Source organism: Pundamilia nyererei, unplaced genomic scaffold, assembly GCF_000239375.1.
Source record: "Pundamilia nyererei isolate P.nyererei 1_Seehausen unplaced genomic scaffold, PunNye1.0 scaffold00111, whole genome shotgun sequence".
NCBI lineage: Eukaryota > Metazoa > Chordata > Actinopteri > Cichliformes > Cichlidae > Pundamilia > Pundamilia nyererei.
In genome coordinates, this window is record NW_005187512.1 from 521,664 (window position 1) to 540,751 (window position 19,088).

At 40.7% G+C, this 19,088-nt stretch overlaps 1 protein-coding gene across 1 annotated transcript in view; it reads right to left on the reverse strand.

Moving 5' to 3' along the window:
• Window positions 1-19,088, reverse strand: part of LOC102200124 (protein kinase C epsilon type-like) — an 85,093-nt gene that overhangs the window by 24,648 nt on the left and 41,357 nt on the right. Inside the window, exons 3-10 of the mRNA XM_013913003.1 lie at window positions 16,944-17,112; window positions 15,214-15,248; window positions 15,035-15,123; window positions 14,791-14,920; window positions 14,512-14,654; window positions 14,059-14,155; window positions 13,702-13,970; window positions 13,427-13,600 (exon numbers count right to left, since the gene is read on the reverse strand). Coding sequence (XP_013768457.1) covers window positions 13,427-13,600; window positions 13,702-13,970; window positions 14,059-14,155; window positions 14,512-14,654; window positions 14,791-14,920; window positions 15,035-15,123; window positions 15,214-15,248; window positions 16,944-17,112 — 1,106 coding nt within the window. The remainder of the gene's footprint in view (window positions 1-13,426; window positions 13,601-13,701; window positions 13,971-14,058; window positions 14,156-14,511; window positions 14,655-14,790; window positions 14,921-15,034; window positions 15,124-15,213; window positions 15,249-16,943; window positions 17,113-19,088) is intronic.

Here is a 19,088-nt window from a genome sequence, read left to right on the forward strand (position 1 = left end):
ACACACACACATACATACATATATTTGTTTATTAACTTGCAATAATTTTGATGTGCTCACATTGCCCTTAAAACTGAGATCTAATTATAGAAATGTTAGATAAGATGAGTTCATCTGCTGAATTACTTTCCACCACTCCAGTTGTTGAAATGTTAGCTGTAACGCACTGCTTCTCCTCTCCTGAAAATATGAACGGCTGACATGAAGCTAAAATAAACACTTTCATCAAAGTCAGTCAAAAACGGGGAACAAAAAAACAACAAGTGGGGTTTGAACTTTTGTCCATGCACGAACAAAAAAAACTCAATTGCTGCCCCATTTTCCTCGGAACATTATGAGCCATTACCGTTTGGCTGCTGGTCATTACCACACAGAGGCAACCAGTAAAGATTCACTTGGTGATTTCTTTCAACAGAATCTGGGTCCTGAGTTTGTTTTGTGGTAATCAGAGTTTTCGTAATGCTATATGGTAACTTTGAGAAGTGACTTTCACTCCAGATGTGACAATTAGTCTTCAGAAAAACTTTGATTCATCCTTTTATTTTTATTTTTATTTTATTTATGTGTTTTTCGCAGATGTTGACTTGAAGAGAAGAGCTGGACTTTTCCTTTTTTTTCTCCTTGCAAAAGGAAATAATTGCAATTGGAGGACAGAGCGTACTCTGTGTGTGTGGCCACTGAACCTGTTTTTGCTTTCAAAAATTCTCCATTCTAATCAGTTAAACATACTAAACCCTAATGTGTTTAGTAGAAAAATCATTCCTGCATTCTTGGCTTTGCCTTGAGTCTGTATAATCTTCAATTTAATTTGTTCCTCATATTTATCAATCACTGCATGTATAAACACACAACAGCAGTAATACAGGGCAATGCAAAATGCAGTAAGGGTTTCATACATATTTGTTTTACGCAAATGGAAGTTAAAGTTGAGAAATGTTGATCATTTTAGATGTCTGTTGTATTCCAAATGTCCTTCTACTATCCAATGTTATTAAAAGCTACCAATAGCAGAAATTAAATATAGTGAGATGTACATTTAATAAGCTGCGGCTTAAGGTGGATATATTAATACAATTTTCTGGCTCTGGCACAAAAATACAACATCCAGAAATCAGTAATTGACTCAATCATACGAACAAATGTTGGCAGCAATTTAGAGTTTTGGAAGCAGCCTATAGATGATGTGTCTCTATGGACAGACCGTATATAAAAGACGGTCATAGTCATCCACTAGTTTGGCATTTCAGCCACAACTATGTCAGTGTTTCCAACACATGCTATATATATATATATAAAACAGAGCCATAAAATACATACTTTGCTCATTTTAAAAGTGTGGACATTGCATAGTTTGTATGGTACTGTGTGATGTATGGTATTGCTCTTAAAAAAGCTTATATATTCCAGGCTCAAACTGAGAAACAGAGAGACATGCACTAAAGCATAGCTCGATTTATTTTCTATTTTCCACTAATTGGACCATAATTTATTTATTTTTTTTTTTTTAGAAAAACCTGAGATACTATATCAAAAAAGTAATTTTCTTACAGAATTTCTTAGAATCTGACTTTTTCTCCACCTGCTGGCCATTAGAAAGAATGCAAGTTTAAGCCACTTTAGTTTTTGGCACAGATATGTAAAAAATTATGTCAATAACTATATTAAAAAAAACATGTCATCATAAACTAAAGACAAACTTTATAACAAAAAAAATCTTTTGTAAGATTTAACATCAAAATTGATTTATATTAATCCTTTCTGACCTGCCACCTCTACCACTGTTGGGTTTAGGTAAGTAAACATCAAGTCTGAGGTCTAAGGAATGCATTATGTAAGGGTTTCAAGTATAAAATTACATGTTTGTCTATGCCTGAACTGCAACCCAAGAACAGCAAACATACCTCTACTAATGACTGTAGTTTTGTAAAGAACAACTCTGCACTGCTCAAGGCTGACACATATTTGGCCGGGCAACCTCAATGTTGTGCCTGTGTGTGTTTATTGTTCTCACACACTAAATTCACCCTCACTGTAGTTCTCTGACAGAAGTTAAATACTTGGTGTGGGCTGCTGGTTCTCCCACAGAATATCATCTTACTCCTTGTTCCCATAATAAATAAATAAATGAATGAATGACAAGTGTAGAAATGTTTAGCTTATTTTAGAGTTTAGAAATGTGTTAACATAGAATGTAGAATTATTGTAGAGACACTGACACTGCCCTCAATGTAATAAAGGCCTGACTGTGTCATGAAGTTAGGAGTAGATTGTAGAAGACCCCTCCCCCAGTTGAACTGTGAAAGGTCTCAACATTTGTAACTGGATAACTGTGGTCTGGAAGGGAGATGGGTTTTTATGACCTCTAGGGAGTCACCTACACCCACAGTGTTTTAACTGTCACGGACACTCACTCACGTGCACACACATACACAAAGGTATGCTTACACAGTCACTCACGAGCACTCACATAGACACAGACACAGAGTTTGCAGCACACCGTGGGGGGGTTTTATGATGGGGACGCCTCTATAAAGCTGGCTGTAACTAACAAAGGAGTGAAGATTTTGCAGAGGGGCACCAGCCTGGCAAGTCTTCCCTTCTAGAAGATGCATGCTTAAATGAGGATAAATGAAGATGAGTAAAGATGAATAAAGTTTTGTGAAAATGACTACTGAGTCCGGTGCCGTCTCTGGATGCTCGAGGAATAAAAAGAACCGGGGTAAAACTGATTTGTTTTGACTGTGATTCATTTAATGAGAAACAGACTTCCAGGAATGTCAGGTGACTATAAAAGGTCGATCAGGTGAACTGTGTACCGTGTGTGTTTTGTGTGATTTTGAACTGGACAAAGAGGTAGATGATTCTGTGAGTGAAGGTTTTTTCTGTCTCTAAGCAACAAAAAAGTGCTGTGAGGACAATGTTCATCCATACATGTGTGAGCACTCCCTGCACATCTTCAATGTGTGGACAGAGTGAGAACGTGTCAGCAGCACATCAGGAGGAAGAGAGGAGGATGGAGGGAACAAGTGGCATAATAAGGATGTTAGGATAACTAGAAAACAGAAGAGAGTGGGACAGATGAAGCCAAATATGTACTTTGATGGGTCGGCACAATAGTGCAAAAGTTCGCCTCACGGCGAGAAGGTTCACCTGTTGGTTCTCCTGTTTCCTCATGTTTTTTCTTGGTTTTCTTGAACGCTCAAAGATATTAAACTGTATTTATGGCTCCCTCTGCCTTCTCTAGGAGTAGGATTATGGGAATTTAACCAACGCAAAAGCTGAGGACACAAACCTGTGTGCAGGCCTGTACAAGCAAAAAGTGTGTTGCCCAACAACCATGGGGATGGATGCTACATTAAGGTCAAATTCTGACTGGCTGCAAAGTGAAATTAACCCAAGTACACATCAAAAATCATCTCAAGTTACTTTATGTACTAAAGTAATCATCGTACAACATCAGAGCGTCCCAGTGATGCGAAGATTCCCAATCAGGAAGAACAGCTACAACAGAGGAAGGGATTACCAGCAACATGACGAGAAGAAAACACAAAAAGTCAATCACATTAGGTGACGGTCTGGTGCAGAGGTCCTGAGATAAGGTTTTCTCAACTTCAAAGCGAGCAACTAAAGCAACTACCAATGAGAGTTAAGGACACTGTTGACAGACATATGGCAGTGTAGTATATACATTGGAGGGTTACCTAGGAAACCGGAGCCTGGACTGTGCTTTAGTGACCAACCAACAACTACATCTCTGTGTGAACAGCCCTTTAGGAGAGGCAGCCATCTGTTGCAACCAGTCAGAGAGTGAGGGGCAAAAAAATACAGAAAACAGGAGTACCAAGAAACCAAAAAGGGCAAAAAGTATGAAACATAAACTGAGGAAGAGACAGAACATGATATTTAATGAAAAAACTACCTTAACTACATTAGTCCACTACGACAAAAAACCCTATGATGGGCTGGTGAGGCTGAACCCTTCTGCCCAGCTAGGCTAGGCCGCAGCTGCCTTCCACCCTAGTCAGATAAGTAGTTAAAAAAATGGATGGGTGAAGATGCGATTGTAATAACAGCACTGTCAATGTTACCAGTGCTTTCCTCTTTTCATTTGAAAATGTGCAAAAATGGTGCCAGTAAAATCTGTTGTGCGAAGAAAGGAGCAGCATGACACTGCTGACATCGGGTTAATGGTTGTGTCAGAGATGCTTTTTTAACCCCACTGCAACTCTCAAAAAGCTCTTTGGGGAAAAGAGGACAGGACAAATGCTCTCATTTTAAAGGTTGCACAAGAAGTGCAAGAACACACACACGCACGCACGCACACACACACACACATCCAAATAATTTGTACTGATGAGGTGATAAACACAGAGCTGGCATCAGGTTGCTGGTTGTTACTACTGATCCGTCTATTGAAAAGCTAATTTGCCCAGAAGAAACGCTCAGAAGACATCTTCTATTCACATAATAGTGTCACAGTGACTTGTAAAGGGTCTAACTATCACCCAGCTCTCTTGAACACCACTGAAGATTTGTCATAATGATAAGAAGTAGACTATTCCTGGAAGGGAAGGCTGTCTGGGTGGATATGTTTGAAGTTTTTTTTGTGAGTGTGTGAGTGTTTACATTCAGTCTAAGGTGAAGAGATGGGGTCAGTTCAAGGGTGTCAAAACAGGCCTTGCAACTTACATTAGTATTGTGTAACATCAGGCGCTGGTCTTAGTTTATATTTAATATCTAAATCTAAATGCAAATTATGGTCTAGTTCACCATCTACATCTCACATGAGATTAAAGACTGCAAACACATCTTTAGCTTAGCTTAGTTGCAAGAAAGGTTCAAATTTCACAATAAAATAAGTTTGCTATTACCACAAATAGCTACTAGGTTTGTATTTAGATATTATGACTGTTTACTGTCCACATAAAAGCACATGTAGATGTAGATATTGCACCCCCAACCTCATGCACACAAAGTTATTTGCAGGTCAGGTCACTGCTAAACCACAGGTAGGTTTAGGGTTAGGCTGCATTTGAACAAAACAAGCATAACTTTCAAAAGCAAAAAGATCTTATCTTTCAATCAAAGTCTCTGAGGTACAGTTTGGCCTTGCAATTCTTCAATTACTAAATTATGTATAAATTCCATATAAAGGGGAAGATATGACCCCAGCCATAACCCTGACACAAAGCCTGTGATGAAGTTAATGTGAATAATGTCCTGTGTTACATGAGCCACAGGGGGCAGTGTTCAGCTGAACTGTGCACAACACTGCTGCTGAAGAGTTTAAGAAAAGTATCGGCAGTGACAAAAAGGGCATCCACTGTGTCGTGACAGGTTAAAGTCCTCAAAAGCAGAGCTTATAAGCATGAATTAGTAAGTCTAGTACATCCTAAGTAGTGGTAGTAGGAGTGCTAATGAGCTCGATGCTCAGCTGAGACATAGTGTCACACATAAATGACCAAAACAAGGTTGCAAGATTGATATCTATCAAACTGCTTTCTCCATTATTACTGCTAAAGCAAAGGTGGTCACTTTACATACAATAGGACAAAAAAATTGATAAATATAAATAATTTTTATGTCGTCACATGTGAATGTCAATAGTTGCAGATATAACAGATGTTAAAAACTAAGACACATGGGTTGAGTTTGACTGATTTTCATCTCTGCTCTCAGTCTTCTAAACCTCAGTCTGTGTCTGCTATTCTCTGGCTGTCTTCATCTCTATCCGTCCTTCCATCGTTCTGTGTCAGTCCATCTGTCGCTCTCTGTCCTAAGCACCGAACAACAAAGGTTCATTAATGTACCTGCCTGGTTTCTGGCCATCCCTGCTTCCTCTGATCTTTCCCTCTTAGAGTTCATTAAAAAACACTCACTCTCCACTGCAATCTAACCGGGTCTTTGCATCACAGCTACTTTTTCCCCCCTTTAAACCAATCTGTTTCAACGTCTGCTTCTCTTTATGTAATCTTTCCTTCACTTTGGCAAAAAGAAAACAACAACACAAATACCACCAGCCATCTTGTTATCACAAATACTGAAAAAAGACTTTTTCACGTCTTCCCCTCATCATCTCTAGTTTGCTCTCCTCGCCATCTGCATTTCCTCGTCCTCTCCTTCTCTGACTTCACTTTTCAGCCTCACAGTGTATCGAGCAGAACGAGGCCTTGGCGCTACTGTTGTATAATGTTATTTACATTTCTCAGCGGTAATTAGGCCGATAGGGGAACGGTTGTGATCCCACAGTCGATTAAGAAGAACGAGGAGGGCGGGGCGGTTGTAGGTAGAACATAGGTCACACAAAGTACAAAGACTTTTTTAGGCATAGTGATGTCACCATGAACTCAGTGCCTCCATCAGGTTTTGGGATATCTTATAATGTAGTCAGAAGTTTAAAATCAAATTGAATAAAGATGCATAATATAAAAATCGACCGCAATAATTATCAAAATCGATTTATACAAATAATATAATAAAATAACTTAAACAATTAGTAAAATAACAAAAATAAATAATCCAAATGATAGTTTTCTCAAATTTTGGAATTACTCACATTTATATAAAATGAATCAATACAAACACTAAATAAAAAAAATCCTATAAATATTATAAATCAAAGAAAATGGATGGACGGAGGTTTTTACAGTTTAGAAAAAAAATAATATTTCAAATTAGCACAATCTCTCTTAGACAGACAGACACACAAACACTTGCATAACCACGTTCCATGTATTCACCACCAAAGATTTGTGCACGGCACAACATGTCTGGACAGGCTTGTGTACCGGAGGCCTGCAGGTAGGGGCCACTGAAGCGTCCCGTCCTTAGACCTCACCGAGTTAAAGGGACAGACCTGGTTACTGAGGTGAGATAAGAGTTTTTTTTGGGGTTCTTTAAAAAAAATCATAATTATTATTTTAAAGTGGAGTAATGCTTCTAGCTTTGTATAACCTACAAGTAATTAGTAGGTTATATTAAAAGTAGCATCTGCAAAACCAAGGCATGGTTGTCATTTGGTCAGAGGGCCCGGTGGCGCCTGTGTCCGGCAGCCTCGCCTCTGTCAGTGCGCCCCAGGGCAGCTGTGGCTACAACGTAGCTTGCCATCGCCAGTGTGTGAATGTGTGTGTGAATGGGTGAATGACTGAATGTAGTGTAAAGCGCTTTGGGGTCCTATGGACTAGAAAAGCGCTATACAAATGCAGGCCATTTACCATTTACCATTTACAAGGGTGGACTGGAGATGAGTCAGGGCCTCAAGTTGAGGACTTCAAATATCTCAGGAACTTATTAGAAGTCGGGAAGAGAGAAGATGGACTGAAGGCAGCGTCTTCAGTGCAAACAGTGTATCAGTGCGCTGTGGTGAAGAGAGAACTGACCATAAAGGGGAAGCTGTTGATTTACTGGTAGATCAATGTTCCTTCCCTCGCCTATGGCCATGAGTTTTGGGTACTGATCAAAAAAAATAAGATTGTGGATACAGGTGGTGAAGCTTTCTCCAAGAAAAAGGTTGAGAAGCTTGTGATTGGGGAAGGTTCAGAGGGAAGCTGCTATGTCTTTGCATACTAAGAAGCCAGTTGACGTGGCTCAGGCCTTTGATTAACACACCTCCTGAACACATCCTTAGTGAGGCTGGAGGAGGTGGCTGAGTAGAGCGAGGTCTAGGCGCCTCGCCTTAAACTCCATAGTGGAAAACAGACGGATGGTGAAAACACCACAAGGAACAGAAATCCTTCTGCAGACACTTAAAAAGAATGGCAGAACAAATCTCTTGGATTAAATTCTTCAGTTTAAATCAGTGCCACATTGTATCGTCACGGTCAGACTAGCAAACTGAGTCGATGCAGATCAGCCCAGTGAAAGGCTGAGTGGAACTGGCGTTTTGCAAGAGGCGAAGAGTGACACCGCTGCTGTGTCTGTGTCATTGTAGATGCAGGATGTAAATGTGGGTTTGTTTACAGAGCATTCAGTGCGTGTTCTAAGAAGAGTGAGGTGGGAGGCTGAGGGGAAGTAGATGGGGTCAGTTGGGTGAGGCAGGTGATGAAGGTGGGGGTTCCACAACATATGGAATACACATCACTGATAAGGATCAAAGCTGTTACATAAGAATCGCAGTCCCTTTGTCTCAATCAAGAACACAGTTTCAATAACCGCTGGTGTGTGTGTGTGTGTGCGTGCGTGCGTGTGTGTGTGTGTGTGCGTGCATCCGAGGATGAATCTGATAAGAAAAAAATAGGAAGAACAAAATAAAGACGAAATAATGCAAGACACAAATACGCAATGCAGTCTCGTCTCTATGACGTTTTCTATCGTTCTCTCCGTCTCTGTCGACTCCACACACGTTTGTGTTCGCTTTGGAGGAAAATAACAGGAATAAATCAATTGAACAGGAAACGGCATCAATTAGTGTAAGACTTTCCAGAGCATTCAGAGAAAATAAATACAGATGCAGCTTGCAAAATATCTTCTATGCCTCCTCCCTGACATATCTGGCTCCCACTGGTCCCCTGTAGAATTCCAAATTTTTCACTGCATATCTTGCAATGTATGTTCAAACATGAGAAGTAGAAGCAGAAGCAGGTGAAATAATCTCTTTACCGGTGTGTCATAATTCTCTTCCTTTCAAACATTTTTTTAATTGTCTACTTCTTCTAGATTTTTAACTATAAAGAAGGTGATTATGGTGACACTCCCCCTTTCAAAACATTAAAAAAAGGTCATGCAGCCCCCTGAAATGTCTTAAAAATAGTATTATATGGATCACTGGCAGCAGCAAACACACCTTGAGAAGCTACTCAATTGATGGTCTGTTGACACAGAAAAGGAAAAGAACAAAGAAGCGCTGTTTTATCAAAGAAAGTTATTCCCAAAGTGAGGTCATGTTGCTTTAAATGAGAAGGTTAAGGATTCTTTCACACTTCTGACTTTTTACTTTGATGTTAACCTAACTTTGAGGCACGAAACCTCCCCTGAACTTCGGTCCAGTGACGACAGCTGGACCAGATCACAAAACTTAAAGATGGTTGGTTTCAATTCTAGAGTGGAAACTTAACTGAAACTCTGAAAAATGTTGATTCTTTCCAGATCTCTTCAGAGATGATGACAGAAAGAATGGAAGAAAAACGACACCACGTGAAGATAAGGAAACTATTTCAGCAAACCAATCCCTAAAACAATGTAGAGAGCAGCAAGACAATAAATCCATGCATTTATTATTTATCCATCCACTTTTGCAGATAGAAAGCTACCTGCTGAACTGACAACAGTCTATGTCAGAGGCACAACCTTCTATAAACTGAGGATTCCACATAAGTTCAGTGGTGTGGTATGACTGAAATATGAAATATAACAAACTGAGAAAAACTCAAATGCAGTGGAACCTGACCATTAATGTGAATTATGTGTATAATGTGTATGTATATCATTTTGACCCTGTGTGGATTAGAGAAAATTCGAAATATTATCAAAGTTGTGCACCCGATTGTTTTATAAAACCATAAAAGTTAAATGCTATAGAATCATTCCACCCTGCAAAAATTACATACCCCCCAAAAAAATCATAGAAAGCCTAAAATTACCATGACATCTATGGCCGTGACAAGTGTCTGTGAACTTGTGACCAGAGCTATACAGACAACACACATATGCAGTATGTGTATATTCCATTTCCTCTCAAAACATCATTTCCTGGAACATAAGCTGAATTCTCAGAAGTAGGCTTTGTTAGTACCTGTAAGAACTGCACAGCAAGTCTTCTAAAATAAATGCCTCATTTACAGCAGACCTATAGTGTACAGTGCATGTAGTGAACATATAGTGTGACTTTTTTAAAGACTGTTTTAACGACTGAAGTGTTATCTCATACAACCGATTCCTGTCTAGCTACATGAACACGAAATGGCTATTTTTCACTTTTAAGACACAAAGGTCAGTAATGGATCAAATTATTTTGCCGATCACACCAGACACCAAAGTGTGAGAGATATGCATCATAGGCTTTTACGCTTTTACGGCTCCTGTGTGACCAGGCTGAACTCTGGATGCTGGTGGAAGAACTGGGATGGGACAGAGCCAGCAGGCTGTCTTTTCTCACATGTTGGACATGATGGGAAATTCTCTGCATCAGATGCATCCTCACTACTCAAAAGACTCTATTTGTTTCAAACAAGGGTCTGAACCAGCAACGTCAAACATGCGGACCTAAGAACAAAAGTGCACTGGATGGCTTTTTGAAAAGTGTGAATAAAAGCAGAAAAGTCATTTATAACTCCAATTTTATAACTAAGTGCGCTGGTAGTATTGATGTGGGGTCACTAGTGTTGCTAAATAGCAGTGAAAATACATGCACATTTAAAGAAAAACTTCCAAATGTGAAGTTGCATGGGTCATAAATAAGCAGCACAGCAACTTTTGTAGATGTACTGTGATCCATAAATTTTAATGTGCATGCATTGGCACTTTTTCAGAGTAGAAAAATAGAGATTTTTAAAGTAGTGTTTATCTTTCATCTGTTTGGTAAAACGATGGTTCATTAAAGGTGAACAATGGTTGGTCTAGACCATTTGAGGTCAAATTGAGCCAACTACAATGACTTTGACACCCTTGGTGTTAACTTTAAATGGTCTGGTAGAGCGTGCAGGAGGCAGAACACATGGCGTTCACTCACTCAGTGTAAATTCACTGGACAGCTGCCTCGGCTTTTCACACATGGGCATGATTAGATATTAAATTGTAATTCGCAGTAAAGAAGGATGGCAAAGAATTTATAAATCCCGCAGAACATTTGCATTCTTGTACTCAGCTCCACCAGGCCGTGAAAGTGCACACATGAAGGCACATTGACACTGATGAGTGGTTTTAGCTATTTCAGGAAAGAGCTGAAGAGATGCTGTATTTGTAATAAAAAAATAAAGGTTTCAGCTTTTTTTCTTTTAAATAACAAAACCTCTCCAACTTTCATGCTTACCTCGCTGACTGTGTGTGCAGCTTGTGTAAAGCACCTGAACCTCTTCAGGTTCAAGCTGATCAGAAAGAAGTTTGCACCTCAGCGGATTATGTGTCCTGCTCTCTTCTGCATTTTAGAAAGGACACACCTGGAAGTAGCTTTATCATAAATACACACGCTCTCACACATGTGCATGTACAAAGCCACTATATGGTTCCCGACAGGAACATTTATGTAACGCACAATAGACAAAACATACAGAGGTCTGAAAGGACTGCCCATGTAAGGGGCGTCCCACCCACGGCTGCCCTTTGTGTGTCTGTCTGTCACAGCCAACTGAAAGTATTGATGGATAAAGACGCTAAAAGTGGAGATGATGAAAGCAGAGTAACCTGTGAATGAGGGAGCAAGAAGACTGAAGACTGGTGCTTCGCTGCTTTAGTGTTAAAGCTGCTTGAAATATTTTCTTAAAAGTCTTTCTTAGCTGCCTGTTTAACAGCACAGTTCATAAAATGTTGCATTCAGCAGATACTGTCCACTTCCTGCTGTGACAAAACAAATTTCCCACGTGTGGGACTAATAAAGGTTATCTTATCTTATCTTATCTTATATAAAATATGACAGCTGAAGACGATTTGATCCAAAACATAACGAGAAGTTGTGATGTGTTCTGAGAAGTGAATACAGAGCAGTTCTCTTATTATAGTTCTTGTATAGGTTGACTGTCTTGCTATAGTTCTCTCAGTCTATTACTGCTCTGGATGTGTTTACAAACCTACACGGCATGCTTAGCTGTTAACACGTCCTCCTTTAGGGCCTATTTAACCCTAAATAATGAACCTAAAATACAACTAGGTCAAGGGGTGGACAGGTAATGGCCTTAGGCCGTTTTCACACATGAACTTCGAAGTCTGAGAGGATCAAGTTGGGATATTTTCTCCACAAAGTCACTTAAATCCTAAATTTGAGCCACCTCTCATTCAAAATCATCTTCTCAGAGATGTTCAGGCAGCTTCCAACAATGAAGCGATTTTTGGATCACGCTCCGGAGGTCCTGGTCTGGCACCTGTGATATCTCTGTGGACCTTAAACTTGCTAGCATCGATGTCGTTTTCAAACAGACAAGACTTTCATGTGGAAAATCGCTGCTGGTTATGAGAACTGTGCGTCCCACTACAACTGAAAATTTTTCATCATTTTGCTAGACCTACCACATTGTAAGGGAGGATTCTTTTTTTTTACTTTTACAGGATTGTGCACTAAGAATGTGTACCCCAGGTTAAGTTGTTGGGGTGTTACTGCAGCATCCTGAGGGAGAACATTTGACAGCATGTCACAGTGCCATCTTGTGTCAGCACAGGGCACAATGATTATGCAACCCACATTCGCCTTTGACCTCTCACCCAGATATGCATCCCTGTGACTTTGTCCACTTTCTGAAAATCAAGTTTAAGGTTTGCTCATTTGACACTGAAGTGAATCCAGCAGACGTCACAGCGTAACAAGTCCAAGGGCCAAGGTGGCGTGCTTGAATGGAACTTCAGCTACCTACTGTCTTTACAGCAGGTAAGGGTTTTGACGTTTGGAGAACCATCATTGAAACGTTTTGATCACACCTCACTTCATTTGCACTGGTGGAAACACTCCACGTGGTTTAGCCAGGAGGCCTAAGGCGAGGAGCCTGAGTGTGAAGGAGGCACGTACCTCCCAGTGGTAAATGCACCAGACTATTAGCAGCACCATTTGTACCTCTGAGCAAGCCAACATCACTCAGGCTTTGTTCTAGGAATAAGGCAGGTTAAATATCAGCTAATGTTCTATCCAACATAATCCCCTGCCAAGCACAAAGGTTCACTGCTGCAGTGCACGTGTGAACACAAGATGTACGCAGTTTAACCCAACAATCGTTTTTCTATTAAGGAGAGGGGAAGAAAACAAAAGGAAATTACAAAAGAATTAACAGAGGACTGCCTAACGATTTTTCTCAGGTTTTAAATGATCTTTTATCCCCTTTACTAATAATCTAATAAGACTAAATAATCAAACTTAGAAGAGCAGTAAAATCTTTTATCCTGAACATGTAAGTTATTTTTATCTTATTTCTTCAAATTCAAGATGCAGCAGAAACAAATGATCAAAGATTTGGATTAAAGATGTTCAAAAGAAAAACAGCAGAGAAAAAGCTCGAGAACAGCCTGCAGTTTGATTCAGTTTTTCCTGTGATGTTAAAACTTGTCGGGTGAGAGTTTCCCTCTTTTTTTACATTTTTCTATTTTCATTCTTTTTAATCTGTTGTACTTTTGAAGTTTTCATCAAGAAACAAACTGCAAATGTTTTCTCCAAGAGAGCTTGTCAGCTTCGATGTACGACGGTACAGATTCTAATTCCAATGCTGCCCCCTGGAGGTGCAAATAATGTCTGCATGTCTGTGTGCGTATGTGTGTGTGTGTTTGTTTGTGTGTGTGTGTGGGGGGTCCCTACTTTAGTCTGGAAGCAGCAGAAGAGCTGTGTCAGATAGGGGTGTCTCCTGGCCAATGCTAAGATCCGTTTCTCAGTCATGGTGCAGTCCACGTCGTCATCCTGCAGGATCACGTCTTTCTTCAGCACCTTGACGGCATAAACCTCGTCTGTGCCCTTCATCTCCGCCAGCATCACCTGGTCACATGACACAAACTCGTTTGTGTTTTCTGGTCCATCCTTTTCACTGCACATCTTACGGAATTTCACAAACAGAGCTGCAGAGGAAGTGAGCCCACCTTTCCAAAGCTTCCTTTCCCCAGAACTTTGATAAACACAAAGTCATGCAGGTTCATCCTCTTGGCCTCTGGAGCGCTGTGACCTTTGACCTCGCCATTCGCCTGACTTTCTTCGCTTTCCTCTCCGACGCTGTTCCCATCACCTCCTGTGTGCGTGTCACACGTTACCGTGTCCACAGACGAGGAGGAAGACAGTGGGTGTGTTTTGTGCTCCTCTCCGCGGTGGTCAAATGACAGAGCCTTCCGGATGTTCTCCAGCTCCTTCACGTCTGCAAGAAACCAAGAAAAATAAGAGCTGTGCTGTGTGTCTCCATTCTGTTTGCTCTTCAGAGTTTAATAGTCAGAAAATGTGCCTACCCTGATCACACGGGGAGGTGGGGGCAGACTTTGAGCGATCGTCTTCTATCTGAGGGATCCCTGATAACGGCTGCTGAGGATCCTGAGCCTGAGTAAGCTGTTCACAGAAAACATGTCCCCATCAACATTTTCATCAAGAACTTATGATTCACGGTCGGTATGTTAACACCACATGCAGGCGACAGCAAAAACGCTCATCTCAAGGCTTCATAACAGGACTTCACACAGCAGCGGTTGACACCATAGTGCGTAGATCCATCTTTTAAGTACATGGTTTTTGAAGGACACACATAAACAGTGGAAACTAATTGAGGGGCGTACCCACTGGGGAGTGGGTACGCCCCTCAATTAGTTTCCACTGTTTATTCAGAAACACCTTCTTTAAATACCATTAAATATAAAATTTAGAATAACTCTAAAGCCTCTTGAGAACACTCTGGCATATTTCCAAACCTTTTTCCGTCTCTGGGCGCTGTTAGAGATCTTGTCTGGAGTGACTCCGAGGTCAGACAGGACTTTAGCGATCCCTCTGGCATCAACGCCACAGTTTGGAGCTACGTTGCTCTCACAGCGTCTGTGTACGTTCACCTTACAAACTGGGAAACAAAGCAAGAAGAGTAAGAACAGTTTCAGAACAGATTCTAGAAAGAGTTTATCCGAACGATAATATACAGACATCTTTAATTTGCTTACAGTTGTATTAACTAAAGAATGTCACGTGCTCACTTGTACCTTTACACTGGAGTCCCTGTCGCATCAGACCCCACAGCAGAGACCCACAGTGGTCACAGAAGGTGAGAACTTTAAAGTTGTGGATGCTGAACTTGTGCGGGACATTAACGCTGAATCTCTGAGACCCCACCTGTAGGATGCACCAAAGGACAGTAAGACAAACCTGCAAGGATCTAATGTTAGAGTGGTCCCTGAACTTTCTAAGAATCCGTGCGTAGGTTGTTAAAGTGTTTAACATCCGTACCTCCCCGACCAGGTCGTCCTGCTTCTTCATGCCGGCACATTTGGTAATGATCAGCTCATGGCAGCGCTTGTGGACAACACAGGTGCACACTGCAGCAGGTACACACATACAACGCACGCATTAACAGGTTTTACGTGTGATTAAAGTGCAGCCACTTGTAAAGGTAAATATTGTCTTACCTTGACACTGATAGCCCTGCTTTCCTAAAACCCCCCTACAATCAGACAGAGATAAGAGAAATGTTTAAAAAAAAGTGTTGTGGACTGCTGTCTTCATATTTTTTACATAATTTAGAAACTTTGATTCCCTTTTTCAAAGTTTATGTCACAATTTTACAAGATTATTTAAGCTGTATTTAATAGAAAATAGAATATCGGATTGTTGCAGTACTTTGATTTTGAAGGTCAAGCTTTATTGCAAGCCCCACAAAGGTTATGAGTGAACATCAAGGTCTGAATGATTATAAACTAGTCCATTAATTTGTTACATCAGCTTCTACCAGGGCCTAGAAAAATGGCTTATCTTTCACCTGTATTAACTTCTCTTTACTTTGAATTTATAATCAGTCTTTCACAGATAAAGTCCTGAATGATGAGGACTTATTGTATTTGCTCAATGCAAATACTTTTTTTTGATTTGTGTACTCTGTTCCAAAGTTTGGGTTTTGTCCTGTTTGTTGCCACTTATCTTTTTCCTGCTTAACTAACTACAGCAGGCGCTTAAACCTGAGGCTGGTTCGACTGGAAGTGTCTCCCATTTAAAAGGGAATTCTTTTCTCAGTTACGTCATTAACCAGTTGTTGTGGTTGTTTTTCTAAAACCGTGTGTCCTTACTTCCAATTTAAAGCAAATGTGTTTCACTTAATAAAAGAGAAAGAAGCGCAGCTGTAAGCAACTTGGTGGAAAAAGCCTTTTTGTGTTTAACATCATGCAAATTCTGCAGCATCTTCTCTTTCTTCTTTGGCTTTTTGTTGCACACATAAGGGAAGGTAGAGGTTGAAAGTTTTCCTCCTTCTAAAATTCTACCAGGAGGATGATGGGAGTCTAGTATTATTCTTCGGCAATATTCAGTGGATTCTTCAGCCTCTGCAAAATGATGCAGTCTATGCTGGTTTCCGACACATTTATACACGGCCAAGAAACGAAAAGTGGCGCTGTTCTCAAACCCACTGAAAGGGCGTATTTTTCAGAGATTATTTCAGGATATAACAGTGAGCTTACACAAAAATTAAACAGACTCCTTGCAGTTTTTTTGCTGATTCACCACATCACAGACCCTGACCACTCGGAGACCGAAACACAGCTCCCTTGTGATTCTGATTACACATCAAACGTTCTTTCAGAGCGCAGCTGAAAGCGAGCGGAGCACCGAGGCCACATGGTTTCCATGTGAGTGAAGCTAACAGCCGTTTGTTGGGATGGAAACAAACACAGCTGGCTTTGTTTGTTACTCCCCACTTCACAGCATCCACTGTGCTTACGTGTAAACAAGAGAGCAGGTTATTACTGGGAGAAAATTGGGTTAAGGAAGTGAAGCAGTGAACACACATCAGTGAAAGGCAGCTATTGTAAAACTGATGTTTACATACAGCTGGTCAGTTAAGAAACTTTTTCTTTATTAACCTATCAACACTTCATACGTTCACTCTGAACCACCCTTGGCATTTTCAGTGAGAGACTCTGGATTCATTAATCTTTGATAGAAGGACTCGCAAATCACACAAGTGAGCCTTGCTTTCATCTCTCTGCACTGCTGCCACATTCCCGTCCTGTCTTCAATGCAGACACACTCTCATCTACAGTTTGTTGATTATTTTTCTTTCTTTATTTACAGGTTTCTTTCTGCCGACCTGTGACGACTGTGTGCATATTAATCACTCTATAGACATGAGCGTGCATGTGCTTCTAACCAGATAAAGTCCCTGCAGTGCGAGCAGTACGTGGGCTGTCTCAGGTAGGTGGCCATGAACTTGTGTCCGTTGACTTGGTGGACTCTCCGACGGACGGCACCTTGACGCTTCCTGGGACGCATCCGCTGTCGAAACACACGCTCCTCATTTTCGGTAGAGCCTGCCGCTGCTGTACGAAAACACAACAAAAATACAAGAAGGATGTTATGTTGTGTTACAGTTATGGTTTTATTTCCAGTCTCTTCAGTAAGCCAAACTAATGTGAATAAGCTCCATTCATTCCGCTTTTTGATAGTCAGTGCTTTATAATCTTGGTTACTCATGCTGGCATCTCCTATAAATGAGCAACACCTGCACGATTGATGATAAATAAAAACTGCATTTCCAACAAGTAGCCAGTAGATGGCAATGACACTACAGGGCTGGCAGTGTGTCCCTTTGGTGACAATCAACGCATTAGTCCTTTTTCCTTAAACCAAGTCCCAGTGTTTGTGACCTCTGCTTTTCTTCTGGTTTAATTACTCAGGGGTTTCCCAATGGCAGTGCAGAGGTTTCAGTTACTGCCTGATCTTGTTAATTACACACACACATTTCATAGGATGAGTAAGTGAGAGCGGAAGACAGAGAGGTAAAGGAGAGGTCAGTTAAAGTCAAGTAAAGAGGAGTAAGGGAAAAGAGCAAAGAGTTAGGTTGAAACTTTGTAGAAATAGAGGTGGTGAGAAATAAAAAAAAATAGAAATGAGGTCATTTGTATTTATTAAATAGACCAAATTGTTCAATTTGATGTGTTAATACACCCAGATCTATTAGATTGTGCCATTTGGATAGAAGAACTCCATGTGGACTTTTCCCCCCCGACTACAAGCATTATCACTCACAACTAAACTCCGAGTACTGTGTGTTACATTCCACCTGACAGTGTGTATATTTTGGAGACGACTCAAACTCTCCGCTCACTGAGAATGTTTAAAAAAAGAACAATTGAATAATTCAGTCCTGTGATATAACTGATTTGCATTTTTGATATGACCGACGCTGCGCAAACATCTGTCTTCTGACTCTGTCGGCCACATGTGCCGTCGAGTATGCATTTCCAGTTTCCTCAACAGCCGTGGCTTGAGAACTCCAAACATCCTCTCTCTTTGATCTTACATTATTCAGCATTCAACAACGCTCATCGTGTAGGAAAGTAAAGCAAAGAGCAAAGCTCATCTGGGACCCTGACAGAGCAGCTGCTGCCAGTGACAGCCCAGGCTCAGCTGATATCCTTCAACACACCCAACTGGACAATCTCAAATAGGGAAAGCTACTTAAGCTACTGCAGCATGCCCATCTGCAAGCTGCTCTGCACCCCAACCCCACCACATCTCCCTCTTTCCATTTAATGCTCTGACTACATTAGCGTCATATCTGCTGTCACTGATGCTTGTTCTGTTCTGCGCTTTGTTCTCAACTTTTTTTTCCACTGGCAACACCTGCAGCACTTTATCTCCCTCCCTCTGGAGGAATATGAGTTCCCAATGCTCCCGCAAATACATGAACTTGAATGCATGAAAACTTGGTTTGCTAGCTAAAAAAAGACACGTCTACATCAACTTACATGGAACCTGCTGAATGCTATTACGCTTAATGATTCTTGTTCATGTATATCGCATGTTTGCTCATGTATTTGGAGGTTTGAGAGATTGGCAGTGAAGCATTTTGCCTCTCTCTCCAAATACTAGAGCCAAACATGTGACAGATCGTTACACTTATTTCTATTTCTTCAAATTAGGGGAGTTCCTGGACTAATCTGATAGTTCTTTAGGTGACAGAGAAAACACTAAGAATATTCGAGTGGTCTAAAAGACAGAAGACACTTAAAACTGAGCAGATTGTAAATGCACAGTTTCCTGCGTAACCATGTGTAACCATTCTGACCAGTATAATGCTGGTTAGTGCGGTCATAATCGGTTTACTTTCCACCTGTGCTCGATTATGACTTCCATTCAGATAGAGTGGGAGAGAAGGTAGTAGCAAGTGGGATGATGACATCTTCAAACGGGTAACTGTTGTTGTAGATTAATACTATAAGAATAATATGTTTAACCGACCAGTATTTCTGGATATGACTGGACATGCGCATGCCTGTTTTAACACAGTGTT